General features: G+C 45.8%; 11 protein-coding genes across 11 annotated transcripts; 9 read left to right on the top strand and 2 right to left on the bottom strand.

The window, feature by feature from the left end:
* Positions 1–555: 555 nt before the first annotated feature.
* On the bottom strand, positions 556–2,474 carry JR316_0006300 (Major facilitator-type transporter psiT2; the record flags this gene model as incomplete). The annotated part of the gene is made up of 7 exons (XM_047892049.1): positions 556–887; positions 944–1,502; positions 1,557–1,716; positions 1,770–1,843; positions 1,894–1,919; positions 1,968–2,163; positions 2,223–2,474. The coding sequence occupies 7 exons, from the start codon at positions 2,472–2,474 to the stop codon at positions 556–558; spliced, it is 1,599 nt and encodes a 532-aa protein (XP_047749398.1).
* A 1,872-nt stretch (positions 2,475–4,346) lies between these two features.
* JR316_0006299 (putative myosin light chain kinase) lies at positions 4,347–5,052 on the top strand (the record flags this gene model as incomplete). The annotated part of the gene is made up of 6 exons (XM_047892048.1): positions 4,347–4,386; positions 4,453–4,545; positions 4,606–4,655; positions 4,707–4,751; positions 4,792–4,893; positions 4,945–5,052. The coding sequence occupies 6 exons, from the start codon at positions 4,347–4,349 to the stop codon at positions 5,050–5,052; spliced, it is 438 nt and encodes a 145-aa protein (XP_047749397.1).
* Positions 5,053–6,309: 1,257 nt separating this feature from the next.
* JR316_0006298 (Subtilisin-like serine protease Pen c 2) lies at positions 6,310–8,344 on the top strand (the record flags this gene model as incomplete). Its single annotated transcript, XM_047892047.1, has 12 exons — positions 6,310–6,460; positions 6,517–6,610; positions 6,676–6,813; positions 6,940–6,967; positions 7,025–7,083; positions 7,213–7,254; positions 7,313–7,363; positions 7,494–7,608; positions 7,658–7,829; positions 7,886–7,947; positions 8,001–8,225; positions 8,282–8,344. The coding sequence occupies 12 exons, from the start codon at positions 6,310–6,312 to the stop codon at positions 8,342–8,344; spliced, it is 1,200 nt and encodes a 399-aa protein (XP_047749396.1).
* A 650-nt stretch (positions 8,345–8,994) lies between these two features.
* JR316_0006297 (Cleavage and polyadenylation specificity factor subunit 6) lies at positions 8,995–9,815 on the top strand (the record flags this gene model as incomplete). The annotated part of the gene is made up of 5 exons (XM_047892046.1): positions 8,995–9,027; positions 9,101–9,379; positions 9,431–9,537; positions 9,593–9,658; positions 9,707–9,815. 5 exons carry the CDS (start codon positions 8,995–8,997, stop codon positions 9,813–9,815), a joined length of 594 nt encoding a protein of 197 aa, XP_047749395.1.
* Positions 9,816–9,882: 67 nt separating this feature from the next.
* JR316_0006296 (uncharacterized protein) lies at positions 9,883–10,567 on the top strand (the record flags this gene model as incomplete). The annotated part of the gene is made up of 2 exons (XM_047892045.1): positions 9,883–10,210; positions 10,476–10,567. 2 exons carry the CDS (start codon positions 9,883–9,885, stop codon positions 10,565–10,567), a joined length of 420 nt encoding a protein of 139 aa, XP_047749394.1.
* A 1,416-nt stretch (positions 10,568–11,983) lies between these two features.
* JR316_0006295 (Major facilitator-type transporter psiT2) lies at positions 11,984–13,846 on the top strand (the record flags this gene model as incomplete). Its single annotated transcript, XM_047892044.1, has 7 exons — positions 11,984–12,226; positions 12,282–12,477; positions 12,527–12,552; positions 12,612–12,685; positions 12,739–12,898; positions 12,949–13,525; positions 13,581–13,846. The coding sequence occupies 7 exons, from the start codon at positions 11,984–11,986 to the stop codon at positions 13,844–13,846; spliced, it is 1,542 nt and encodes a 513-aa protein (XP_047749393.1).
* A 765-nt stretch (positions 13,847–14,611) lies between these two features.
* Positions 14,612–16,788, top strand: JR316_0006294 (Major facilitator-type transporter psiT2; the record flags this gene model as incomplete). Its single annotated transcript, XM_047892043.1, is given in 8 exon segments — positions 14,612–14,648; positions 14,707–14,728; positions 14,823–14,991; positions 15,011–15,121; positions 15,650–15,691; positions 15,741–16,434; positions 16,484–16,557; positions 16,615–16,788. The coding sequence occupies 8 exon segments, from the start codon at positions 14,612–14,614 to the stop codon at positions 16,786–16,788; spliced, it is 1,323 nt and encodes a 440-aa protein (XP_047749392.1).
* Positions 16,789–17,984: 1,196 nt separating this feature from the next.
* On the top strand, positions 17,985–19,104 carry JR316_0006293 (uncharacterized protein; the record flags this gene model as incomplete). Its single annotated transcript, XM_047892042.1, has 5 exons — positions 17,985–18,009; positions 18,065–18,213; positions 18,266–18,355; positions 18,380–18,479; positions 18,560–19,104. 5 exons carry the CDS (start codon positions 17,985–17,987, stop codon positions 19,102–19,104), a joined length of 909 nt encoding a protein of 302 aa, XP_047749391.1.
* A 203-nt stretch (positions 19,105–19,307) lies between these two features.
* JR316_0006292 (uncharacterized protein) lies at positions 19,308–20,005 on the top strand (the record flags this gene model as incomplete). Its single annotated transcript, XM_047892041.1, has 2 exons — positions 19,308–19,650; positions 19,701–20,005. The coding sequence occupies 2 exons, from the start codon at positions 19,308–19,310 to the stop codon at positions 20,003–20,005; spliced, it is 648 nt and encodes a 215-aa protein (XP_047749390.1).
* A 1,473-nt stretch (positions 20,006–21,478) lies between these two features.
* JR316_0006291 (uncharacterized protein) lies at positions 21,479–23,204 on the top strand (the record flags this gene model as incomplete). The annotated part of the gene is made up of 8 exons (XM_047892040.1): positions 21,479–21,511; positions 21,569–21,809; positions 21,902–22,380; positions 22,435–22,518; positions 22,581–22,648; positions 22,704–22,751; positions 22,816–22,969; positions 23,025–23,204. The coding sequence occupies 8 exons, from the start codon at positions 21,479–21,481 to the stop codon at positions 23,202–23,204; spliced, it is 1,287 nt and encodes a 428-aa protein (XP_047749389.1).
* A 234-nt stretch (positions 23,205–23,438) lies between these two features.
* Positions 23,439–25,890, bottom strand: JR316_0006290 (Lipase 1; the record flags this gene model as incomplete). Its single annotated transcript, XM_047892039.1, has 14 exons — positions 23,439–23,503; positions 23,564–23,641; positions 23,704–23,829; positions 23,881–24,226; positions 24,286–24,444; positions 24,503–24,626; positions 24,689–24,783; positions 24,845–24,862; positions 24,916–25,029; positions 25,102–25,129; positions 25,189–25,240; positions 25,298–25,339; positions 25,455–25,518; positions 25,570–25,890. 14 exons carry the CDS (start codon positions 25,888–25,890, stop codon positions 23,439–23,441), a joined length of 1,632 nt encoding a protein of 543 aa, XP_047749388.1.
* Positions 25,891–26,319: the final 429 nt, after the last annotated feature.

Below are 26,319 nucleotides of genomic sequence, written 5' to 3'. Positions count from 1 at the left end.
GAGTAGATTCTCTGAAGGCAGAAAAGTCGTTCCATTTTACAATCCAGGTCACCTTGAGATCTTATATAGTCAGTTTTTAGGTAAATGGGTGACCAACAGCTCGCCATAGGCGGTACTTACATGATGGTAGCAGCTGATCATTGTGGATGACACACAAAAAGTGAACATGTGAACTGTGAGAATTGCCACAAAAACCCGACAATCTGGCGAACACCATCCATTTTTGGCGCCGAAAGCGATTTGGGTACAATTTTTGACTCATCTCGGCGCCTACTACAACTCTGCCCTAATTTTCTTACTTATGTACATTTACCGGAATATCAATCATATGTTTAAGCATCCGATGAAAAATCTTGAATTCTAGATACATGTATCAAAGATTATTATGTGACTCGTGCTCTAGCGACGCGTCTACTAGCGTGTAATCGCTTGCATGGCGATCGTTTTACGTGTGTATATTATTAAACACTACCAACACCAACTATGCTGCGTCAAGTCCTGGGGGGGGACACATAACATACTGCTGGGTTTTAACGCTGGCTAGGAGACGTGGTCCTACAAGACTTCCCCGGTATGCGTCATGTTTTTTTGTTGTGCTGGGGTCGTCGATGGTGCACGCGAGTTCCGCGGGCTTCGGGTGCGCCTAGGTTTGCTAGTATCGGGAAGGAGTTTTGATGCACGCATGGCGGTTAGCGTGAGGGCCATTAAAATATAGAAAACCATGTTTTCCCCTGCCAGCTTGCGCTGAAGGGAAATCGAGAAGAGGGAGGACGCGAATGTCGGCGCAAGCGATCTCATGCCGGACCCAAGCATCTGAGCGACGCCATTGACAGTGCCCATAGGCCCACCCTCGGGGACACACTCGACGAGAATGACCTGGAGAGAACCTAAAACGGCGTTCAAGAAGTATAGCGGTGGTATACCGTGATTGACCTTCACTCACCATATGCCATATAGATCATGCTCTGGAAACCCAATTGGATAACAATCGAAGCAATGACGAAGCCGTCCACTCTCCCTGACCTTTGGGCAAAAAAATGCAATATCGGGTACATGGTAAAGCATCCGAGAAGGCATGAAAAGGTAGCCTTGTAGAGTCGGCGCGCACCACATTTCTTGATTGACCGTCCCAGTAAATTGGCCTGCACAAATGAATTGACAAGGCCAAAGGTACCTAGAATCACGCCAATCCTAAATGGATCAAGTCCCAGACCTCCGTACGATATCGGAGTCGAATAGACCAGGGGAACTAGTGTAAAATTGGCCATATCGAGGAAGGTTAAGAAGATATGATTTACCAGGACCATCAGAATTGGTCGGGTAATAGCTGCTCGAATGCTGACTTGTTGAGATTGGTCAACGGATGCGTCAGTGCCATAGTTGACATGATCTCCGTGCTCGAGTAATGACGATTCTGTGGTGACATTGGCGGATATGGCGTCATCTGCGGTACGTTTGTGGTGCTTCAGCACCTTTTCCTTTCCTACGAGAGAAGGTAAAGTCTGTGAAATAATGAATATACAGCTGGAGACTATTAGATGTTAGGTTTTACCGACCTCTTTCAGCGCAAAGCACACGAAGATAAAGGTTGCAAATGCAAAAGATGCTGCAACAAGGCATGGAAGGAAGTAAGGATGAGTTCGAAGATAAGCGATACGGCCCAGAGTATCTGGCCAACGAGTCGCTGGGTTCGAAAGAATGCCCCCAATGATTGGCCTAGTTATCACTAATTCAGCCTCTGGAAATGGAGAGCGAGAAACAGAACGTACCCTGTGGTATATCCAACACTCCAAACCATTGGTATGAATGCATAGGCGTCGGCTCTATTTGTTGAATCAGTTAACTCGGTGGATTATCAGCCAATGTTAATTCACTAATAGAGACGAAGCCTACCTCTGCTATAGAACTTTTCGTGACGCCTGAATAAAATTAATTAAGAGAACAACGTGAATTTATTCCACACGTACCTATGTTTCCGTTAAAAATTCCTTGAAGACACCTTGAGACTACCAGTGGCCAGAATGTTGTCGATGTGCCAAAAATCAACATCGCCACTGCGAGCCCTATTGGACCGCAAAGAAGGATAGGTCGGCGGCCATATTTATCAGATATATAGCCCCACTGGACAACAGTGAAGCTTTCTGCAAAGAAAAATGCGGATTCCTGGAGTGTTGTATAACTTTCAGGAAGAAGCAAATTTGCAATGAAAATTTTAAACGCACAATGATACCAGCATAATATCCCGTCTTCTTTTCGTCTCCCCCCGTAATCCCAGTCTCTCGAACGAATTGATTTATGAAAGGGTATATCACTGTAGCAGTAATGGGCTCGGCCATTTGAATCAAATACAAGCTAAGAAGAGGGTACACTGGTAGAGGTGTAGGTTTTTCATGATCATCGTGGTCGTAATCGTTCTGGTCGTTTCCGTCGTGTAGTATTGTAAGTGATTCATCGTCTTGGCGTGATACAGACATCCTGAGCTGGTAGAAAGATTGTTAGATGTGTAGCAAGTCAACAGAAATGCAGGAAGCGAGTCAAGGCAAAAATGGACTTTTTAAATCAGCCATCAATCCGGGACCTATACCAAATAGGGGCTGGTGGAACATCAAAGGAACATGCTAGATTTTGGAAGCGTAGGAGCGACACTAGCGGCACCCTAATACCTACCTAGAGGGATTATAGCGAACAAGTATGCTCAATGTCAATGCGGATCCGAAAAGTTCTATCTTCTACATAAGGAGGATCTGCACCAGAATTTCAATCTTCTTCGGAATCATCGTAACTGTGATTCTGAACAGCGAGCTCTGAGGTTCATTTCTGACCGATGAACGTGAACTTTCAGCAAAACCGGCTTGCGCTAGTAGGCTTAGATATCTATGTCATCGCTTTTTCGGCGTCCCGTCAGTTTGTAACATAATATGAATACCTTTGACTTCACCTTCAAGTCCCTCTCCACTAGGGTATAGACTTTAAGACCGGGTGGACACTACAGAGCTCCTTGGGATTGCCCCCTGGATGAAATCGTTTCACTCACGACTCACGCGTCCACTTCAGCAGAATAGCAAGACTTGTTTCTCCAACTTTCAACTTACATGTCATGATAGTCATTGTTTCATTGATGAAGGTGCAAGTTCTTTGTAACGCCGTGAATATGTTCGCCATCCAGGTGAAAGAGTTCAGGAATCAGATATCATATGAACCGTTGTTGGGATCGGGGCCGACCATGTTATTCGGGAAAAGCCGGCTTGGGCCTTTTTGTACATGTTGCGCCCTGGTTGCGCCCCTGCCACAACCATGGTCCGAGCCTCTACCAGGCAACCAACTGTAAGCGCTGGAGGATGGTAGTTGACTGTTAATACAGTATTCATAAACAATTCCGACTGCAGGCCGTACCCAAATCACATATGGGGGTACATGGCTATCTACGCCACGGGTGGCTCCCGCATTGACTTGAAGATGAATATAAGCTGACGTGTCAATGGTTGGTCTTCTCTATTTTTCTATTGTCTCTTGTTATGCTAACCATTGAAGATTACTCTCCATCTTTCAAGTCAGACCAAGAATGGATTAGTACCAGTCTTGATTTTTCCTCAGATACTTCCTCATGGGGCCATCTGAAGGACAAGTTTGGCGAACGAGCAGAAATTTTCGATAGAAAGCAGAGGGAACAGACAATTGGAAGCGATTGGGCCAATGATGTCGCCATTAGTCCTGGTCCTTTCATTGGTATGTACCCACCTAGCAATGTTCAGATGTTTCATATCTAATATCTCATAGGTGAATTTCACTGCACCATCATTTGGGATGGCGTGGAAGCCATGGAAAGCAAAGTTTTCTTTCAAACCACCGAAAGCAAATCAACTAGAACTTGGGTGCGATTGTTACCTGATGTTCCTTGCAACATTTTCTCATCTGGTACTGGTGTAGATTAACGATAGACTGATTGATGGTGCCTGTAAAACAATCCTTCGGGACGGAGATACCATCTATTTTGGAACTAAGAAGAGAATAAACAGTACGTCTTCTAGTTAGCGTATTTGTGAGCAATAAACTTACCAAAATCAGCTTTTACCTACCACCAAACAGCGCATTGTCGTCCTTTCCCAACGCTTGTTCAGCGCTATAAAATTGGCCGCACCTTGGGTACGGGTGCCAGTGGCCAGGTACATCGTGCAGTTCGTAAAGGAAATACAAGTGGTACGTCCTTAAAAGCGGTCAAAAGTCTTAGGTTGGACAGATATCCTGTTTGTGACCGGTTCAGCCAGCTGCCAGACACTTGTCTAGAGACACACGAGGTGTCAATATTGCTACTACTTAGGAAGTTGAACCATAAACATATATGCAGCATGGAGGAGTTTTTTGTTGATGCCGAGCTCAAAACCATTCGTAAGTAAAAATTTGCATGGGTAGTAATTCCAAGTCACAGTTGGGCTAAACAGCACATTTTTTTAGATATCGTAATGCCGATGTCTCCAAGAGGTGATTTACTCACGTACCTAATTGAAAGAAAGAGAGTCGCGGACCTTGGGATTGAGACTGGAATTAGTGAGTCTCCCATGTATCACCGATGTGGTTAATCAAGTGTTTAACCGACTCATGAAACAGCTGAAAATGAGGTTAGGACTACTGCCCACCAGATTTGCGATGCAATGAGGGTATGTGTTGAACTCGCGTGCTCGTAATATGTGTGTTAATATTTTTTTCAGCATGTTCACGCTCTCGGTCTGATACATTATGACCTGAAGCCTGAGGTATATCAAACCAATTATTCCTCTTATCTGCGCTAACAAGGAGCAGAACATTCTTGTATTTTCCGCAGAGCCGCTTTGGGTAAAAGTGGCAGACTTCGGCCTTGCTGACAGAGTAGCACCCGGAATGCTTACCCAGAAAAATGTGAGTTTCCCTACTCTGTTGACTCACTCTACAGTTACTAATTGTGAGAAGTATACCATTGGGAGTGCCAGCTACATGGCACCCGAAATTGTTCGATGTCGACCACATAATAACAAAGCTGACAGCTGGGGTGTGGGTGTCATTGTACATGCGATGTGAGTGATTTCAACCGCTTTGGTGGTAAAAGGTCTAATCAAAGAAATAAGGCTACTGAACAATCAGTTGCCATTGTTTTTGGACCAGCTGGGAGGAGAGCTTGACGAATTACCCCTTGACACTCGAGTAAGGCGAAAACAGATATCTGCGATGTGTAAGTGCCTTTAAAACATTAAGATATGGTTGAGATTCTAACTTAAGCGTTTTGATAAAGCAAAAGGTTTTACAAAAGCTCTTCTTGAAGTTAACATCGAGAAGCGAATGTCACTGACTGAAGCGCTAGATCATGCATGGTTAAATCAAACGAAGGGACGTATCTTTGAACTCACTTCGGTCGAAGATTTTTGCCAATTGGACACCGACACATCTTCTCTGAATGAACTACCTTGCAGCTGGCGGCATTGTGGATCGGTCAGTTCTGTGGGAGCAGATGCATCGTGCTCACACAGAGATGGTATTTCGCCTGCTTCCTATACTAAATCCACGGTAGGAAAACTTCGCACCAAGTTCCATAAGTGTGGTAGGTTTCTGAGAGGAACCTGCACTGGAGTCACTAATATTAGCCAGTAATGATGCTAACGTTCTTAAACGTTTATCAGTGTCTGTTGAACTGTCATGTTGAACTGTCAGGCAATGGAACGCCTTGGCTCAGAAGTAGTTGGAGTAGGAGATAGTGTATAGTCGTAATGTTTATAATTCAAATACACGAGGTTTCCGCATACATTTCCGCTGCCATCTAGTTGGAGCGGTGGTAGGAATACTGCGTCACTCGATTTGTTCATAAGGCAGATAGAAGGAGTTCCAACGAATTCTAGGACTCAGAAGTGGAGAAATCAAGGATAAACTTGACTCTTCTGCGTTAATCCTTTTGTTCTATTCTATGCCATCCACTCATTGAAAACGTCAGTGATCTATAACTGCATTCAAATTTGATTCCCACGTGTGATGAACAGATTTGGAACTGATAATGGTGACGGAGATGGAACAATACCTGAAGTAAACCAACAACAACACTGTCACCTTTTACGACCACTCGGAACTTTCATGCACCGGTCCTATGAATATTCATTCCATAAACATATGCCGCCCTCTCCTGAGCTAAACATAGTCGCATGGTTTACCTCAGATTATATACGAGCGCACTGGGCTGTAGTATGACAAACCTACTGAATAACTATCAACCCAGGAGTATTTAATCTTCTTCTGCTAGACCTCCACAGCACCTCAGTACACCTCTGATACTTCCTCATATCTGCAGAAATGGCTTCAAACTCTGACGCGCAAACTTACATCGTCGTTCTACGCGATGGTGTGTCCACCCAGACCTTCCTCAGTGCACTACAGACCGACATCAAGGCGTTCTCTGCGGATACCATTGTCGAATATGAGCACGCCTTGAATGGCTTTGCTGGTAATTTCCTACTAGCCTATCTGTTTGAATCGATGTCACTTATTATATTTCTCTAGGAAAGTTCACCGAAAGTCATGTCGAGACTTTGAAGGCCAACCCGGATGTCAAATACATTGAAAAGGACTCCGTTGGGGAGGCATTTGCTTACCAGTAAGTAGTTTCTATCTTTATTTTCTTCAGATTGTAATCGACATACCTTTTTAAATCCGTGAAAGAAATGATGCGACATGGGGCTTGGGAAGATTGAGTAGAATCGCCCCCTTACCCATTGGCGACAAACCCACCCCCAACAAATTCTTCTATCACTGGGATCCTGCTGCGGGATCTGGTGTTGATATCTACGTTGTTGGTAAGTGAACTCTGCATTAGTCTGGCGTCACAGGAACTTGACGGCCTTTGATCAACCGTATGCGGTAAATTTGATTACAGATTCAGGTGGGTTTCAATTGTTCAGGCACTGAGATGAAGTGATTTTAAAGTTATTGTCTAGGAGTCGACACAACCCATGTAAGAATTCCCGCCCCTCTCTTGAGCAGCAATAAAACGTAACTTCCTATTGGAAAGCCTGCCTTTGAGGGTCGCGCCTCGTGGGGGAAAACACAAACAGGAACGGTATGTTCGCAGTGATCATTGTGCTTTTGTTGTCGGTTCATTTAAATGAGATATTTCGAAGGCTAACAAGGATCTCAACGGGTACTATCCACTATTTCTTTCTTTGGGAACTGAAATAACAATCAATAATCGACAATCAGTCACGGAACGCACGTCGCAGGAACTGCTATTTCAAAACAATTGTGAGTAGTCAAGTGGTACTATTTTTGACTAGCCTGTATTAAAGTTATCGTTTTCAAGGGGTGTTGCAAAAGCCGCCAAGGTAATCGCAGTGAAAGTCATGGAGCAAGAGTGAGTAGTTTGCTAATGTATTATATGTTCTTTGAGTCTCAAGTGTCAAATATAGCAAATATAATGCCTCTGATCTGTCAGCCCAATTTCTGATGTATGACACGAGCCAAACTAAACTGATCTCGTTTAGGGTAAAAGCATTGGATTGGGTAATTGAAAACGTCAAGAAAACTAAAAGGCCGAGTGTGGTCAACATGAGTTTAGGAGGTCCGACCTCCCAAGCTGTTGACGATGCTGTCAAAAAGGTCGGCTACTTCAATTGTGGACGTAGACGAGTTCTTACGTATTCTGTAGCTATTTGATGCGAAGATTACCACTGTAGCTGCTGCAGGAAACGACAACAAAGACGCCAAGACAGTCAGCCCTGCTCGCTCTCCATATGCAATTACTGTGGGTGCATGTAATATCCGAGACAAAAAATGGTCCGGATCAAATTATGGGGAGGTTGTCAATATTTTTGCTCCTGGTAGGCTCGATCTTTACACATGTACGGCGCAAGTGCGTATCTAAAAATTATTTTAGGCGAAGATGTTGACTCCACTTGGCTCGATAAAAAAACAAAAGTGATGTCGGGTACATCTATGGTAGCTACTACTCTCCCATCGTTGAGTTTGTTTACTGATGGGTTATTTTACAGGCTGCTCCACATGTATCTGGCCTTATGGCCTACTTAATATCCCTTCAGTCAAAGGTACCACAGAACTTCTGGGCATATGCACATGTAGGAGTTTTGAAAGACATCCGTACGCCATTTCACCCAACGCTGCTGCTATGCAAAAGCATGACTGAACTGAACGATGTAGCGGCAAAGACTGCAAATCTGCTTGCTTATAATAACCATTACGACCTCAATGGCCAGGCGGTTAGTGCTCGGTAAAATTCATGTCCATAATACTGATACTGATACTATTTCAACAGGCATTTGAGGAAGAAATCAATGAAGGAGCTGCTCTTGTTGGAGAGGTGGCCGTTGGAGCGTAGTGGCCCAGGAGAAAGCGGGTCACTGTGTTAAATAAAACGGGCCGCAGATTTTTATTCCATTTGTGCAGTTCCTGTAATGAATTAGAATGACATCAACACAACCATGGTCCAAGATTTGAATGGAATTTGTGCAAGTCAGTGAAGTCAAAGCGAGTCACCGAGACCCGCCACCGGATCAAACAGGAGCAAATAATAATACGCAATAAAACTGTCGCGGCGCGCTGAATTTGCATATTCTGATCCAAACCACAACCATCGCTTCCAGTCTCCGGAGGGCTCGTCTTCCAATCTCTTGTATGATATCCGTTTTTTGTGTAACAAGCCTATATCTGCCTGTATCCATATCACGAACCTCTTCATTGTGAGATCTTTTCCCTGTATGTTTGCTAAAAGTTTTTTTGTACCAGTGTTTCTTTTGGAACCACCTTGTTATACGCTATTTTGTATCCTTTCCCCCGCATGTCGTCGATACTCAACAATGTCTTTGTTGTTCTTAATTTACAGAGCAAAGTCCCTTTTCACACACATCCAAGTCCCGTCATTTGAGTTTTCTTTTCGAGCCTAGATTCCGTTGGTTCGTGCAACGCTCTACATCAAACGTCAGCTCGACAATCCCATACTTCTAACGATACCAGACCACACGACACGACATGCCAGCCGACAGTTACGACATCAAACACGAGGTGCGCCCTCAGACCTTCAGCATTTATGCAGAGACGACCGTTTTTACGTGCATACACTGATGCATTTGTTCAGGACGACGACGGTAACATGGCCACGGAGGAGCAGGTACAGACGTACGTGTCCAACTCTGAGCCTATGACTGGCGAGAAACGACAGAGGGATAGGGATGACGAGGGGAATTCCTACCCTAACTCCCGGTCCAACAGCGGCGCAGGAGGAAGCGGGCACGGTCAGCAAGGCACGAATGGCACCAACTATGTCCAGCAGGTGCCCGCGCAGACGCAGGCTGCCCAGTCCGTAGCCCAGCCCATGCCCGGATACGATGCGTTGTACATAGGAGATCTTCAATGGGTCCGTCCTCGCTTTGTTGTATCTCATTACCTAATTCATTTTTTATGGTAGTGGACGACGGACGAAGATTTACGACAGGTTGCACACAATTGTGGAGTGAATATCGATCACAACGACATCACTTTCTCTGAGCACAAAGTCAACGGGAAGAGCAAAGGGTATTTACCATTCTTCTTCCGAGATTTACCATGTTAGCTAACTAGGATGCTTTAGTATTGCTTTTATTGAATGTCATGATCCTCAGGCTGCCGCCGATCTAAAAACATGGTTCGACAACAAGTGAGTGCTCGGATTCTCATCACGACTCGTTTTCCAACTTTCTCCCAGCGACTTCCAAAACCGTCGCGCGACCGCGACACTCGCCAGCTCGTCACAGGGCAATCCCTTCCGCACTTTACCAAAAGGCATGAACCCTAATTTCATTCACTATCCCTGACTAACCTATTCATCTTCCAGAACCCCCTCCGCGGGATGCACGACCTCAATCGTCAGGACCTCCGGCTATGGTGAACAGCGGGAGTCGGGGTGGAGGCACCGGGGGTGGCTACCGAGGCGGAGGCCACCAAAGCCAAGTCAACCGCGGCGGCGGTGTCGTTGGCACAGGCATGATGCCCATGGGCGCCATGCCTGCGATGATGGGCATGAACCCGATGGCCATGGGTGGTATGGGCATGGGCATGGCAAACATGGCCAATATGGCGATGGGCATGGGCATGGGTGCCGGTGGTTACATGGGAGGCAGAGGCAACTACCAAGGCGGGCGTGGGGCGATGATGGGACGTGGGGGCATGATGGGCGGACGTGGAGGTATGATGGGAGGCGGCGGTATGGGTACGAACTTTTAATTTCTCTTTCTTTTCTTTTGCCTGTTCCTTCTGCGACTGTGCGCCCTTTGCCCATGTTCCTTTCCTTTTCTCAATCTTTTTTATTGTCTCAACATGTGCTCACAATCGCTCTCTGTTTGCCGTCTGTTTATCTCTGTACATGCGTACCGACTGTATTTTGCGCAAAACGAAAACATCATGTTGCTGTCGCTGTTAATCAAAATTCAATTCGAAATCACCATGATCGAACTTCGAATTTTTCATTCGATTAGGGCGCGGCGGTGGTCACTTTAATCCCTCCTTCATGGGAGGTGGCGGCGGCGATGCCAATGCTCAAAAGAGGCGTCGAACAGACGAACAATGAACGCATTTTCTGAAAACAAGACCAGCACGACCAACTATCAATATTTATTGTCTTTGCAATTGATTTATGGTTACTATATTTCCCCTATATTAGCTGGCGGCTTTCCCAGATTTTATCTTGATTGAACTTGCTTTATCCAATTTTGTTTTATAGTCCATCATGTTTTGTCGCTTTCATGTTTACCTTCGCGGATATTTTACAGACCTATTTTGTTTTTCTACAGCGACCTATTAATACACTCTTAAATTACCCGTATTTCAAAAGTTGTCTGCTCGTCGGTGAGATAGCAGATGAAGTAGATGCGCACAAGTGGCGTAACACGAACGAACGCACAGTTACTGTGATGTGTGCTAGCTCTAGGCTAACACAAAAAGTGTAACAAAATGCTTAAGCACACGTGATCCACAAGTGTTTTGATCATCACCCCGTGCGAACTTAGATACCAGCAAGACCTGCCGACGTTTGTGATGCGGCAAGATTCTACCTAGAGCATGCCAGGTACTGGCATAGCAAATTAATCGTTCTTTATGTGTAAATTTGGACAATATGCCTATCGATATGAAAGCAGCTGTAAAATAGTACAAGTCAAGCGATGAATTCAACAGGCAAAGGAGAAGCCATGGGGCCGTGTCACTTCGGAATAGAATCGGAACGATACTGTCGGTGATCCCCGGAGCTGAGTATTATGAAAGGCCGGAGAATTGCGCGAAAACGGCCGAAATCTCGGCACATGCAGAAATGTGTGCGCCTCCGACCTCGTTGTCCGTCTCGCCAATCGTAAATCCTCATAGTAATACTATTACTAATAGTATGTAATAATATGGTTACAGCCCTTTCTTGATCAATTTATCTTCGTTGAGCCACGTGTTATCACCATTTAACATTAATATTTGTCAAACTTCATCGATGTCTTTTCGAGTCCTCGGCTGTATTTTCAATCTTGGAGTCCTCATCATTCTCGTCATGAGCACTGAAGTAAATGTCTTCTAGCATTGAAAATTGAATGAACCTAAGTCCTGGTTGGGTCGGTTTGATATCTTTGCTTCGCAGCTGTCTATCATGTATCTAAGCGAGCTACAGACTCCGAAATTGAATATGTGAATCCGAACTCCCCGTAGTTTCGAGTGTTGCAATCGCCTTTCCATGTTCAGCAATCTAGTCAACTTCTAGAAGAGTGGTCTATACGATATGGCAAAGAACTCGGTCCGAAGTTCAGGGATTCCTCAGTTCCATACATCAGCAGCAAGAGTAATACGCGATTGGACAGCTCGATGTTGAAGTTGTCAGTTTATATATAAATATGCCCAGCACTCTAAATGAACGTAATTTGTTTTTGCCCACATGTCGCTCGTACGCCGTGAAAAAGTACTTATACCCCGAGGTTGATACCAGGTTTTCTCCCCCTCTAAGGCGCAAATGCAACTAGACGCGAACGACGAGAGGTCCCTCGCCAATGACGAGGCATCTACCGCTGATGACGACCAGTACAATGAAAAGCCCACTCCCCTCCCTGTTCTCCCCCTCATCAGCCTCTTTTTGATTCAAATGGCAGAGCCTATCACCGCAGCTGTGATCTATCCGTTCATCAACCAGTTTGTCAGAGAGACTGGGATCACAGGTGGGGACGAAAAGAAAACGGGATATTATGCTGGCATGATCGTGAGTTACGCATATATTACAAATAGCGCTCACCACATATGATCATGACTCCCAGGAATCAGCTTTTTTCCTCGCGGAATGTCTGACCGTCGTCCAATGGGGCTACTTGTCGGATAGATATGGCCGCAGACCCATTCTGCTGTGTGCTCCAGTTGGGTTGGCATTTGCGATGCTTGTTTTTGGGTCGTCGACCACCTTCTGGCCACTGGTGCTGTCACGGTGCATGCAAGGAGTTTTCAATGGAAATATAGGTACGCGATATTCTGGCCGGGTAAGACAAAATTGATGATTTTCTACTAGGTGTGACGAAGACCTCAATTGCCGAGGTGAATATTTTGACTCAAGTCCTGCAGGCGCCTCAAGACTGAGAGGTCAAGTTATCTAGCTGACGGACGCTTCAAATCGGGGAGACGCCTATGCATATCAACCAATTGTATGGAGCTTGGGAGTAACAACCGCGTAAGTCCCCCTTTTTCTTCAAATATGAAGGGATTTATATCTTCCTCATCAAGGCCTATAATCGGTGGAATGTTATCCAACCCAGCAACAAGGTGGCCAGACTCACTAGGTCGGATCAGGTACCTACGAACACATCCTTATTTTCTCCCATGTTTCGTTGCCGCCCTATTCGCGATGGGGACGTTTGTGTTTGTATATTTCGGAATGATAGAGGTAGGTAATTAGTTTTGCGCTGTCAATCTACGCTCATGATTACAAAATAGACATTACCGTCTCTTGTTGCAAAAGAAAAAGCTTTGAAGCGCCTGCACGATATCGATAATACCATTGAATGTGCCGATGCGACAGAGGAGTCACGTCTTCTTGGAGACCGCCAGAGTTATGGCACAGAGTCTGAGGCGTCTACTAGTCGTTTAGGTGACACGACTTCGCCCCCTACAGGCGTTCTCGAAGTCATCTTCACGCGGCCAATCCTCCTGACTCTCCTGAACCATGCATTCCTTACGCTCCTCGAGATGAGTTATTCCGCACTCCTGCCCCTGGTATACTCTACACCTATAGAATTTAATGGACTCGGACTTGATCCCTTCCGCATCGGCTCGATTCTTGCCACATTCGGCTTCTGCAACTCGATACTTCAGGCAAACATGCTCGGGAAACTTATCAGAAAGTACGGGGCCAGGCGTCTGTATAGAGTCTCCTTTTCGTGCATATTGGGGTGCTTCACCATGTACCCTGTCATGCACTACTTTGCACAAAGAGCCGGACGAGTTAATGGGTTTGTAGCGGTGTGTATCGCGCTTCAACTGAGCTTTCAGACGATGATCTACATGGCGTATGGTCAGTTCCTTTTCCTCCCGGCGCACAGATACAGGCTCACGCGTTTGGATATAAGGATCTCTACAAGTCCTCATCGTTGAGGCTGTCCCAGAAGGCGGGCCGATGGGCACAGTCAATGGCGTTGCACAGATGCTCGGCTGTGCGATGCGGACAATCGCTCCCACATTCGCTTCGTCGCTCTTCTCCATCTCCCTCCAGAAAAAACTTGCGGGAGGCGACATGGTCTATTATGTCCTGATAGCAATTACCGTGGTGGGGATACGCTGTAGCGCTCTGTTACCTAACAAAAGGGCGAGAGGGCGTCATCGCGCTAGACCCTAGAGCAGATTACTCTATTCAGCGTGAGTCACTTATGCATAGCGGCTTTAGTGCCAAACCTGCCTGAAATTAATAGGTGTTAATAATACAATCCGATGACGATGTCCCCATCGAGGCAGTCTAGTAGAACCACTGGGTTTGAGGGGCATAAGACAGAGATAGAAGGTCACACGGATCAGGGAAAAAATACGTCCCAGCAGCAACCTAGCAGAATGCAAACTAAAAAAAATTAGCGGCCCGAGCAGTAGAAGCAACGAAGAGATAGATGATCAATGAAAATGGATGCCGCATAATTGAATAGGAGGCAGGTAAACGAGAGAACCTGGACAATCACCACTTGTATGTTTAAAGACAAATTCCACAGCCTCCTGTGTCTTTCTGATGACCAATGGACATGTTCGCTGATTGTCATGCCGGCTGGGAAAGCATCACGAGGAAGCCATTTATCATGTCTAGCGGGACTACACAGGACCATTGGCGACGACCATTTGGAGAATAGTGGTGTTTGCTGACAGTGATCTATACATGGCATTGAAATCCAAGGTTGGTGAAGACAAACTTGAAGCTAAACAATCTCAAAAGAGCATCAAGAACTTGTTTGCCGGCGGTATTGTGTGAATATCATGCCAATCCGGTGCCAAATGCACGGCAATTCTGTTGTCAGGCTTTGTCAAAACACGTCCATCAACTAATCCAAGTCTCCGAACTTACCATTCTCCCTTCCAACTCCAAGCTATCCTTATTTGCTATATCCACTTTTCCTCGGAAATGACAACCGATGTCTCCTCTACCGAAATGAAGATGGGTTCGTAAAGGAAAAGGGACGCCAAATATCACGCTGAAACACGCTTAAGTAATGGAAGGAAATCTTCCTGCGCAATTGCGGTCCGTTCTTTCACCATCCTTTCCCCTCTTATTTGGGGTGTTTTTGTCTCGTTCTTGGCTATCACCTGGACGCCGTTTCTTGTTCCTTCATCAGCATATTCCAGCAAGAAATGACTGCCCAGGTTGACGAAGAAACCCCACTCTTGGAGGGGAATGGAAAACAACGACCAACGCCTCTCCCTGCGTTCCAATTCTCCATCGTCCTGTTCCTGCAGCTAGCAGAACCATTGACGTCTCATGTCATCTATCCTTTTGCACCTCAGGTACGTCTTTGTTTCATAGTTTCCCAATATCTATGTTCTTATTTTGTGTGAATCCAATCCGAAGCTCATCCGTGATTTGGGTATCACGAACGGGAGGGAGAGCCAAGTGGGATATTATGTCGGACTTATGGTGCGTCTGCTGCTTTTCTGGCCTATGATAAATGCTAACTGTGAGGCTGTAGCAATCTGTCTTCTTTTTGACTCAGGCTTTCACAGTGTTACACTGGAGTCGGATTTCAGACCGCATCGGCCGAAAACCAATCATCTTAGTGGGACTCTTTGGACTTTCGCTTTCGATGTTTTGCTTTGGACTCTCGACGACATTCTGGGGAGCAGTTATCAGGTAGGTTTTTACTCGGGGCTTCTCAGATATCTATGCGCTGACCTAGGTCCATAAATTAGCCGAAGTCTGAACGGCGCCTTGAGTACGCTACAGTCCAGAAATAATTCATTTTACAATCATTTACTAACGTTCACCTGTAGATGGAAACATTGGCGTTATTAAAAGGTATAACTATCACTTAATTTGAACTGAAATATCTTTAATCTATCGTTTTCAGTATAATGGCTGAGATGACTGATTCTACAAATATATCCAAGGCAAGTATTCATTACGAACCTCTTCAACTTATATTATCATCCCTGACCACCTCTTCAGGCATATGCGTACATGCCCATTGCTTGGTCAACAGGCGGAACTGTGAGCCACAATTTTTCATAGTGAACGGCTTAAATAACCACGTTTATAGCTCGGACCTATCATTGGAGGCTCATTGGCAAGACCAGCGGACAGGTTTCCGACACTGTTTGGAAATAATGAGTTCCTGAAAAAATACCCCTACTTCCTGCCATGTGCTGTTCCGGCTACCTTCTCTGCACTGGCATGGGTGGTTACCTACCTCTATCTCAAGGAAACTGTCTCGGCGCCTACCCCTATTTCTGAATTCCTGGGAATCAAGAAAGGAAAAGCGCTGGACATGGAAGAAGCCGATTCTGCCCCATCGGGTTCAAAGAACTCTTCATCTGTCAATGATGCAGAGAAACCCCTACCGCTTCGCAAACTTCTAACAGGACGAGTGATCGTCGCTGCAGGGAATTATGCTGCTTTGTCGCTCGTGGACATCTCCTTTCGTGCCATTCAGCCACTTTTTTTGTCCACGCCTATCGAGCTCGGAGGCCTTGGCCTACCTCCTTCGACCATCGGGAATCTGCTTTCTATCTTTGGTATTCTAAACGGTGTGTTCCAGGTGTTCTTCTTCGCGAAGATCAATGATACTTGGGGGTCGAAAAACGTGTTCATATGCGGGATCGCATCAGCTGTGCCTGTCTTTGCGTCCTTTCCTGTTATCAACTATCTGGCGAGAGCACAGGGATATAGCACGCTTGTATGGGCCGTAGTCGGCTTCCAAATAGTTATCTCCATTGCATTGAGTCTTTCTTATGGTACGATTCGTTCTCTGATCCTCACTGAACGCGCTCAAATGGATATTAGGTGCCATCTTTATCTTCATATCGACTGCTTCGCCTAATCGTGCGTCTCTCGGCGCCACAAATGGACTCAGTCAGGTGCGTCGTCCCATACCCGACTCCAAATTCCAGCCTTCAATCTGATATCGTTTGCAGATGACCGTAAGCATCATGCGCGCCATCGGACCGGCTGCCGCCAACTCGCTCTTCTCGCTGTCGATAGACAAAAACTACCTTGGAGGGAACATGGTGTACTACATCTTACTGAGCATTGTAGCCATTTCGCTCTACATCGCCTCGCTCCTTCCGCAAAAGGTTTGGACGAACTGAGAGGCATTATTGTGCCTTTTTGCTTACGGGTATATTACTACGTTCATCATACCTACCCGCCTACTTATCCACAGGCCTCACTCTGGCCTAACCCGAAAACCCATGAACTGACCATTTTACGAACCCGTTACGATTCGCATTTTTGTACATACATAGGAGCACTGTACAATGTAGATAGACATTGCAATGCAGTTGTATTACCGTATTGTATTATCACCATCTCAGAGTCGTGACATCCTATGCTTTGTTCAATATCATTCGAATATGTTCAATTTTATTCGAGTACCAAGGTATCACGAGAGTATATTCATGATGTCTTTTTATGAGTCCTCTTCGCTACTTGATGCTATGAAATGCAAAGCAGACATTTGCGAAGGGGTTGACATGATCCCGGTCTCCGATACGTTGTACAAGTTGAGCATGAGGCATGACATCATAAACCAGAATCGGCGTTGGTATTGAAACGGCAACCGCAAGAGACAAAAAAGATGCTACACGGACCGACCTGTTGTATAAAGCGTATACCCTTAGGCTGAGGTACGCTTTTCAATCCAAGCAGGTGCATAATTTCTTAGCATTAGCAGTAATTAGATTCCGACGTGAACAGCACGACACTTACAATTCACCAGGATCTCGTTAAGGTCGAGTAAGACTATGGCTGACACTTGCTTAGCTATGTAATAGTCACAGCTTTTTTCTCAGTGGTTAACTACCATTGATATATGCTAGGTTTTACTAACATCTGCGAGTTGGAGAAGTGAAATTGTTGGATGTCTCTGGCATTTTTATCAAATCACTCACGCCTGTCGGTCACGGATGCAACACTACGTGACAAATTCGATTATTAAAGCGGAGTTTCTATTCGCCAGATTCGTCACAATGAAGCTACACAGTAAATTTCAATCCATTTTGACCGCGGTACTGGTTTTTGTTGCGTATGGTTGAAGATTGAATGTTCACATTCATCAATTATTCGGCGATCTTATCACACAATAAGACCATATGAAATATGTCGAATCCGAGCAACGCTCCCAGACACGCACTCAAAAGCCTAAATAATCCAACAAGGAGTGCGTCATTTAAAGTTCGTTGATACATGTTCGTTCAACAAGATAGAGTTGATTCGTGTGGCGAATAAAACGCCGTTGAACTCTGCGCCTGGTCTTACATCCTTCCCCCAACAAGGCAGAGCAATAATGCCACTTGCTTCCACCCTTAGAAGTGAGTACGTTTTTATGGGCATCTTATCATATAGCTTATTATGTTTTTTTGCTAGAAATCCGGCCAACTGAGCACAGGAATGGCAAGGTACTTCGATTACAGAAAGCTTTGCAACACACTAACAGCACACAGGGCCCAGCATCTCAACTGCGAGAGCTTCTTAAACTTGACAATAATGATCCCAAACATATCCGGGATATCCATGTTAGTTGCCTTTTCTCACCTCGTAGACCCTCCTCTTATACTTTAACGACAGAATGACATCAAAAGAATCGGAGAAAAGTATTTGAAAATAGAGCTTTGTCCCGCTGTTCAAGCGGAGAAATTAATATTCGTCCGTAAAGAGGTCTGTACATATTTCATGTTTCAGGTGTACAGTCCTTCGATCGCTCGCTTCCAACAGCTTGTCGAAAAATATCCAAATACATTTAACACGCAAGATTCTGAGATACGGTTGTGTCTCGCGGAGCGTATGGTTTTTCAAAACCATTATTGGGCGCGTTATTTGCAAAAAAAAAAGGCAATTAAGCAACATTCTTCATTTTTGCAGCAGCTAATGAAACTCTACAGAAATTATCTGGCTTGAGGAGAGGAAAGACCGTGGATAGAAAACCTATCCTGCAAGAAACCGTTTCATTCGCTTCCTCATCGAAAAACCCAACAAACTCCAATGGGTACCGCGATTATATCGTTCCCACCAGGTTCAGCAGCGAGCCTGGGCCGTCAACAAAAACCGATACCGCAGGAGGGATACCGTCGTCACCCCAAACACTCTGGACAACACCTTCCAGAAGGTCGAATAATGCCAGCCGCAGTTCCATTGGTTCCATGCCATGCACACCATCCTCATCCCACGGAGGCGATGCCATTTATCACTTTCTCGACTCATGCTTACCTTCCATGGCCCATCTTTGGGAGGATTTCGACGCTTATGGGCTTAACGATGAACAGATGCTCCTGGGTGTTTCAAGTTGGACACCAGAGTATATCAACTCGTTTTTACACCGATTCGCGAATAAATGCCGGAAGCCTGTTTCCGAGATGGATATTGAAATGTTGCAAGCCCATTTCCTAAGTTATTTCAAGGGGGATTAGGGATGCACAGTTTTTTAAATTCTATCTAGTTTCTTCTTGATTTCTTGTAGTAACCGTTGTAACCAAATATTCATTCTTATAAAAATATACTGGTTCAAATGCATATATTGAAGTTGTCTGGGAACAAGTACGTGCGCGCCATCATTTCTTTTGCCGGCGCCTGACCTTTGACTTTTGATCTTGAACCACCACCATCACCAGCAATGGCGCCCCGCGAACCCACCCGCGCACAGCTCTCCTCAAAACTCTCGTACCAACAAACCACACCCAGCTTCCTGCTCAAACTCCAAAATCGCATGAACGGAATCCCCGACGAAGACGACGCAGAAACCTACAACCAGGGCGACGACGACGAGTTTGAGTACACGGGCGAGGGTCGTGCCCCCATCCCACGAAGACCCCGCCCCGCGATTCCTGAGCGCCCTGCAGATGACCCAGGGAGCGCGGATGAAGATGAAGAGTTTGCGGACGAGAAGCCGCAGGTGGTGGTGTTAAAAGCTGGGAAGCATCTCACTGAATTCGAGGCAGAGAACATTCGTCGTGCAGGTGCGTGGCATGCTTTCTGATACCTCTGTAAACCTGACTGTATGATGCAGAAAAGGGCCTTCCTCCGCTGCTGTCTCCAGAAGAGAAAGCTGCTGCCGAAAAGACAGCTTCGGAAGAGAAATCGGGTAGAGAGGTGAGCTCGTCGAGCTCGAAATCAGCTTCTCAGGGACTCTCGTTCTCCTCGTCATCCAAACCGGGTACAGCAGGAGCAAAACCGAACAAAAGGAAAGCCGTCGGGCAGCTAGACGAGCTCAAGGCCGAGTTAAAATCTAAAGAAAAGGCCCCGAAAACCTCGTCGTCCAAGAAGGCCAAGAAGCAGAGCAAAACATTGCTCTCTTTTGGGGACGATACATAAGGACATACGCGGGTTGTATCGAGTATACACCATTATCCGACGTGAATGCCGTCTTTTCATCGCCCTAATCTCTACGTTCGCGGTGTCGTGCGGAAGTTCGGGATACCTTCACGATCTTCGTATGCACCGTCAATGGTATAGTACCATTACCTCACACATCGCACCTCCTTCCGCCCCCACTTTGCCTGTATATCTTGGGGTCGAATCTCTTCCAGTTATCGATCCTGATAGACTGTACGCCTTCATGTTGACAGGTTGTACTTCTCAACCTTCAGTTCTTCCTTCATTTCATCTTGAAGACTTTACATCATTCTTCCAGTACGCACTATGCCTAGGGGTTAGGTATGCATCTTCCAAAATGGATTAGGAAGTCGCATCTCCAGTCTCTTTAGTTTTTTCCTCCTCAAATCTCGTTCAGTAAACGATCTCCTGCCGCCGTCTCAAGTCGTACATCCAACTTTAAAGCGCCTCGGCGTTCAACATGGATGTCACCAACCAGCTCTGCAACCTAACCTCACGAAAGTACGGTATACCGAGGTCCTTGATCTGTCTTCCGTTTACAACTCTTCACGGAATCCTCGCCTTACACATTGATCCGTCGCCCTTCCGTTCGCAATTTGGTTTGCCTACATGTCTCTTGGGGGGGCAGATCTTCAGGCCTCAGGCTATGTCCAATTTTCGCTTGCGATAGACTAGGATGCGACCCTTCATCACATTGGCAACACCTCCTACATTTCGCGTAATTCCTGGACCGGCTGTTCGTAATACTCAGCTCCGGGGATCACCGACACGGTGGTTCCGATTCTATTTTCGAACTCCTTATTAGCCAGTTCAATCATCGCGTATCCCTTGGGCCTTTGGTATCATGACTTGTACTATTTTAGCTGCGGCTCATTCAAAGAGAAGAACTAGAGCGGCGCGAGATGAGTAACGCAGGGCTGAATGCACTTGATTAACGTCACTGGCAGATGCGTTATTGCTTGTTCAATTCCTCCTAGCGGCTCTTTGCCTACAATTTGTAGTTCAAGAGGATTCTTTGCCCCATATTCAGCGTTTCCAGTTTCTACGTTGGCCCTAACTTGCGCCCCAGTAACTATCAGTACATAGCGAAGTGAGCAATACTTAAATTGAATTTGCAATCTGACTCGAATTGATTACCGATGGCCGCCAAATGGCTGCTAAACATCTTGGCCACTTTATCCGAAACATGGTTGAAACCATACAAAAGGAGACTCCTACTATCCCTACAACTAACGACTGTCTATATCGCCTGCTATGGCATTCCAACCATCAGATAGACAACCTCCGTTAAGCACGTATGTGGGACAAGCCTGTAGTGGGTGTTACAAAGGATCACCTGAGGTAGCATTGCAAAAGTGTGCGAGTTGTTTTCATGTTAGCTATTGTGGCTCGGGTAAGTGCAAATACGTTTGTTAATATGACATTACTGAACTAGTAAATCGAAGCCGTAGTATGCCAAAAGGTGCACACTTCTTAACCCCTGAGGTTCGATGAAATGGTCTCATATTCCCTCTCTTTCCCTCAAAGAAAGGTTGGCCGAAGCACAAAAGCTTTTGTAAAGCTTGGAAGTCTATTGCAGGAATAATACGAGAGGATATAATATCCCTCTATGAACCTGTTAATGACGGATTTGTCAGCGCAAAGGATGCAGAAGAACGAGTCAACCAAGTCATACAGAAAGTTACCGACATCCAGATCAGTGCCCTGACGCGGGAACTCGGAAGAGTACCCACACAAAGTTGGAGCGTGATGCGGTGGAATATCAACCTCGCTGTTTGGCCTGGTGGGTCCCGGGCACTGATTCTAATCATAGCATATACTTATACTTTTTATATAGTGGGCGCTCGGACGTTGTAGTCAGACATGGCAATTCAGTTGAAGGTGTACCGAAACGTTCATTTCCCAGCACCAGGCGTTGCCCCGACTGTTCGCTGACCTTCAGCTGCTCCGAGCAACATTGGGATCTTGTTAAAACGGCTCATAGGCAAAAACCTTGTCGCGACAGCTGGAGCAAACAGTCTCAATGTGCTATGGATGTGATTTGTGCCGCAGACTACAATATGGGTCACAGTATGACAACAGTTGCTGAGTCGGTTGCGCCCTTGGATTGGTCTCCGGAGCATATACAGCCATCTTGGGTGTCGCTACGCAATACGAACTGGCATAAACTTCTGTATTCCGACCTGAAGTCTGATATGGCGACTAATTATGGCTTGAGAATGAGCGATGCCCAACTCATGCCGATACTTCGAGGAGCGACAGAAAATCTATCCATGTCCATGACCATCCTATGGGCTTTGGAGTTATTGAATACGGATACTTCGTGGACGAAGAAATCGGCTCTCAATATTCATGTGAGCTCACGTTTAGCCACATCTGCGTTATTTCTACTTAATGAACTGTCAAAGATCCTTGGTGTAACTATCGCAGAGCTAGTCGCTATCGACATGGAAGAACTTTTACATCGTCTTCCAGACGTGAAACTAGTCAATGTATAGTCTCCTTTTACCCTTCATTTTATGATTACTCGATTGTTGACTATTTCTATGTACAGGCCATACATTGCGCTCCCTCTGGACAAGCCGACGATTTATTGAAAGGCCAGCACTTCGAGCCTTGCGAGTCAGTTTCATATATATAATCATATCCATTATTTCTAAGAATACCTTCCATCCAGCGAATGTCAGAAACGTCGGCGTGCGCTACACTTAGAGTTCCAAGCGAAGTACACGATTTTGTTATTTATTCGAATAATGACACCGACAAACGCCTTCGTTTTCGTCTTGCAGGTCCTATAAAACTTATTTTGCCGATAGTGGAAGTTCGTTTGTAAAAGCGGATTTGGTTGTCGCGTTCGATCCAAAATGCTATAAGGACAATATCGACACGTGGCAGGAAACCCTTGGTGTTCTAATTGAGCAAAAGATTCCAACTGTTTTCACGGTGAGCGAGAGGGTTAGTTACTCGAGTTGCACCACGAGCTAATCCGTCCGTGAAGTCCTACAATTATGATGACGCCGTCGCGAACGCGAAGTTTTTGGAGGATGTAGGAGCTAAATTGCACCCCGAGTTCCGTCTCAAAAAAAATCCATGGGCGAGCCAGGTACCGAAGATCGAGCCCAGCAAGGTGACCGGGTTCTTTGCCGTCAATGAATGGCTGGCGGGAGGATTCAAGTAAATTGGTATCTTCAAACGCTCGTAAAACTTATTCGTAAAAGCCCATCAATGCCCGCTATGTTCAACGCATTTACCAACATGATAATGTAGTCACTTCAGCGGAACACCGTTTCCATACCGTTGAACCATATATGTCAAAATTACCAGTGCTTTTTTAGTTTGATATTTATTCGTAAAGGTGCGCGTAATGTGAGGTAAAGGAAGAAATACTTTTTCATCCCATAGGCCTGAAACATTACTTCTCGAACTCATCCAGTACTTTGGGAGTGTTGCTGAAGTCGACTTTTTGGGCATCCCATGCTGAAAATGAGTAAGGTCAGCTGCCGTACATGCTTGCACTGGGATGGAAATGACACATACTATCCGGAATCAAGGTGATGTTGTTGCGAATAAGTTGCAAAACCTTTGGTGACGATGGGGTATATCGCGGCCACTCAGCTATAACAGGTTTTTTATAAATTTTTAGAAATGAAGTTTGATTGAATGGAAATGCTGTTTACCTCCTGGATTCAGATCATTTACGAAGTTGATATAGAAGTCCCTATATGTTGTGGAGAATGCTGTTTCTACTTTCGCCACTTCAGGGATAGGCCCGAAGAGTAGCAAAAGTTCGGAGGCGTGTGCCACTACAGAGAATTGTGAATACTTTGACGCAACAAGTTGAACAAACACCTCACCTCCAAGCGTCACATCGTTTCCTGGAATAAATTCTCCGAAGTAGTAGGCAAACATGGGTTGAAGAGCCGAGGCGTGTTGGAAGAAGAATCTTCTTGGAGACAGGAACATCTGGTCGGTGTACCATGCCTCCGCTCTGTCAAACAAAGAGTCACCAATGTTGAATGGAGCTCCGTTGGCTGGATCGTTGGCTGGGAATAAAGACAGGAACTCGCTCAACACGTCATTGGTGAGAGTGCTATTGTCGATAAGCAAATCGCCGATAAATTCTCTGAAAGCCTTATCCTCTGCCGCGCCAGAGAGTCCTTCGCCGAGTAGTGTGGTACTGAAAGTTGTTCCTTCATTTACCTGTGAATTGTTGTAATCATTGTTAATTGAATGTTGGGCAGATATAAATAGTGGCATACGTTTGTTCCAGCGATGAAGGGAAGATGCAGGAAGTTTCCGGATCTTATTCTGGCCGACGCTCGTTCGGGAACAAAGCTACCCTTTGGACCAACTGCTGGCTGCCATAATTGATGATTCAGAGTACCAGTGATCATTGGGTTGTTGATGGCTGTCAGAGTCTGTTACACAATGAGATACATATGCCAATATTGGAAAGAATTTGGGGTATCCACTTACATCAAACGGAACCTTTTGCAAGCAAGATACCGCATTGGGACCTGGGGCACATCCGGTAGCTGCTAGTAGGCGAGCAAACGGTTTCCCTGGCTTGTCAAAAGTGCTGGCGTCTGGGGAATTCTTGCTGTATTGGAAGTGAGTCAGCCGTGGTTACCATGGTCATTGGAGCATGTGGTTTAGACTTACAAAGGACCTGTAGACGAATCAGCGATGCCGGCGCGGAAGAGAGACCGTTCAGCAGGGAAAACAAAGTGTGCTTCTACACTCCCGGCACCTGCGGACTACACGAAGGGTACGTATGAGATCCAAGCTCAACGTCAAAATGGAAATGTGTTGATTCACCTGACCCCAAATGGTCACCTACAGACAGGTCAATTAGCCGCAAGCCAACTTCAAACTGATAATTAACTTGCTTTTGTAGGATCTCCTCCAAATGCCGCAATGTTGTCTTGAATAAACTCAAGAGCCATTCGTTGATCCAGAAGGCCCGCATTCAGGTCTTCCGGGGCTACACTTGAGCTGGCCAACTTTAATCGCGAGTCAAGTCAAGATTTAGATATCCATGGTCTGAAGATGCCGAAAATTGACAAGTAACTCACAAAGCCAAATGTATTAAGTCGGTAATTGCTGTAGAATAAGCGGCCGATAAGTGTCTGACTCTTTTTATTTTGATCTACGATGCTCACGTCGACACGAATATGATGGGCTTCCCGATTTCCATACTTCGTTGGATGAGTTCTATATAAGATAATGTCAATGCTGGGTCCTTTCCACATTGATCCAAAGACGGCTTACCCGTTGGATCTGTTGCTGGATCTGACGACGCGCTAATAGTACCTCATGAACATGAAGAAAATAAGCATATAGTGTATATCACTGACCCTACAGTATATGCGCCCCCCTGTCAAGGTGCCCCATCAGCACCACACACATAACAAAACATGATGGGCACCTACATGTATCCAGAATAGGACAGGAAGTTTGGCGTTGCTTTTGAGGTTCGGGGGTCGGAAGATCTGAACACATTTTAAATATGTTCGAGATAAGAGAACCAGAATTACACTCACATTAAGGTGTAAACAGTCTTCTGCAATCGGAGCCCCAAGATTATCTGCTGGTGGTTGAGGACATACGTTCCCAAATACAGATGCGTCATGGATCGCATTGGACGGGGCGGTGATAGCTACGGGTGCCTTGAAGCGGAGATTGCCCACAGGTGGCTGGGCAAATGGTATTCCAAGAAACTTGTCTGGACCGTTGGGTTGTGTTACACCGCGGATGATACCGGTCTTTAGCTTCACATCAACCCTCCCAGCCGGTGCTGCTAAAGCACAACGAAAACATGAGAGGGCAAGAAAAATCTTTGTGAGAAGAAGGGGTATTGCCATGGGGTACTCAAGGGTCTCGATACGTTTAGGGAGTACTCTGGGGTGCTGATTGAATTCAATGTCAACTTTATACTAGAAGCAAGGCGGATCGCCACCCCCATAGTGACGTTGAATTCCTGAGGTCTCGTGGCCAACAATAGAGGCGGACCGTGAGTTTCGATGCTGTCGAAGCCATTCAGTATCGATTAACAGTGGCTCGCCTCTAAGAAAAAGGCTGCCGTGCGCAGTGGCTTTGACGCTGTAAGCGCAGACGTGTGGAAGCAGGTGGGAGCTCCACAGCTTCAAATTTACATTGCGAGAGAGAAAAAGGCACTTATCAGGTATGTTCCTATCTTGTTCACGGTCGTTCCTGTGGGCTGGACTAATACGAGTGCTATTGCGTCCTTGCCGTCCTATTCACGGTGAGAACCACGAAGAAGTTGCGAATGG

Source organism: Psilocybe cubensis, chromosome 5, assembly GCF_017499595.1.
Source record: "Psilocybe cubensis strain MGC-MH-2018 chromosome 5, whole genome shotgun sequence".
NCBI lineage: Eukaryota > Fungi > Basidiomycota > Agaricomycetes > Agaricales > Agrocybaceae > Psilocybe > Psilocybe cubensis.
This window is presented reverse-complemented; position numbering and strand designations above follow the sequence as displayed.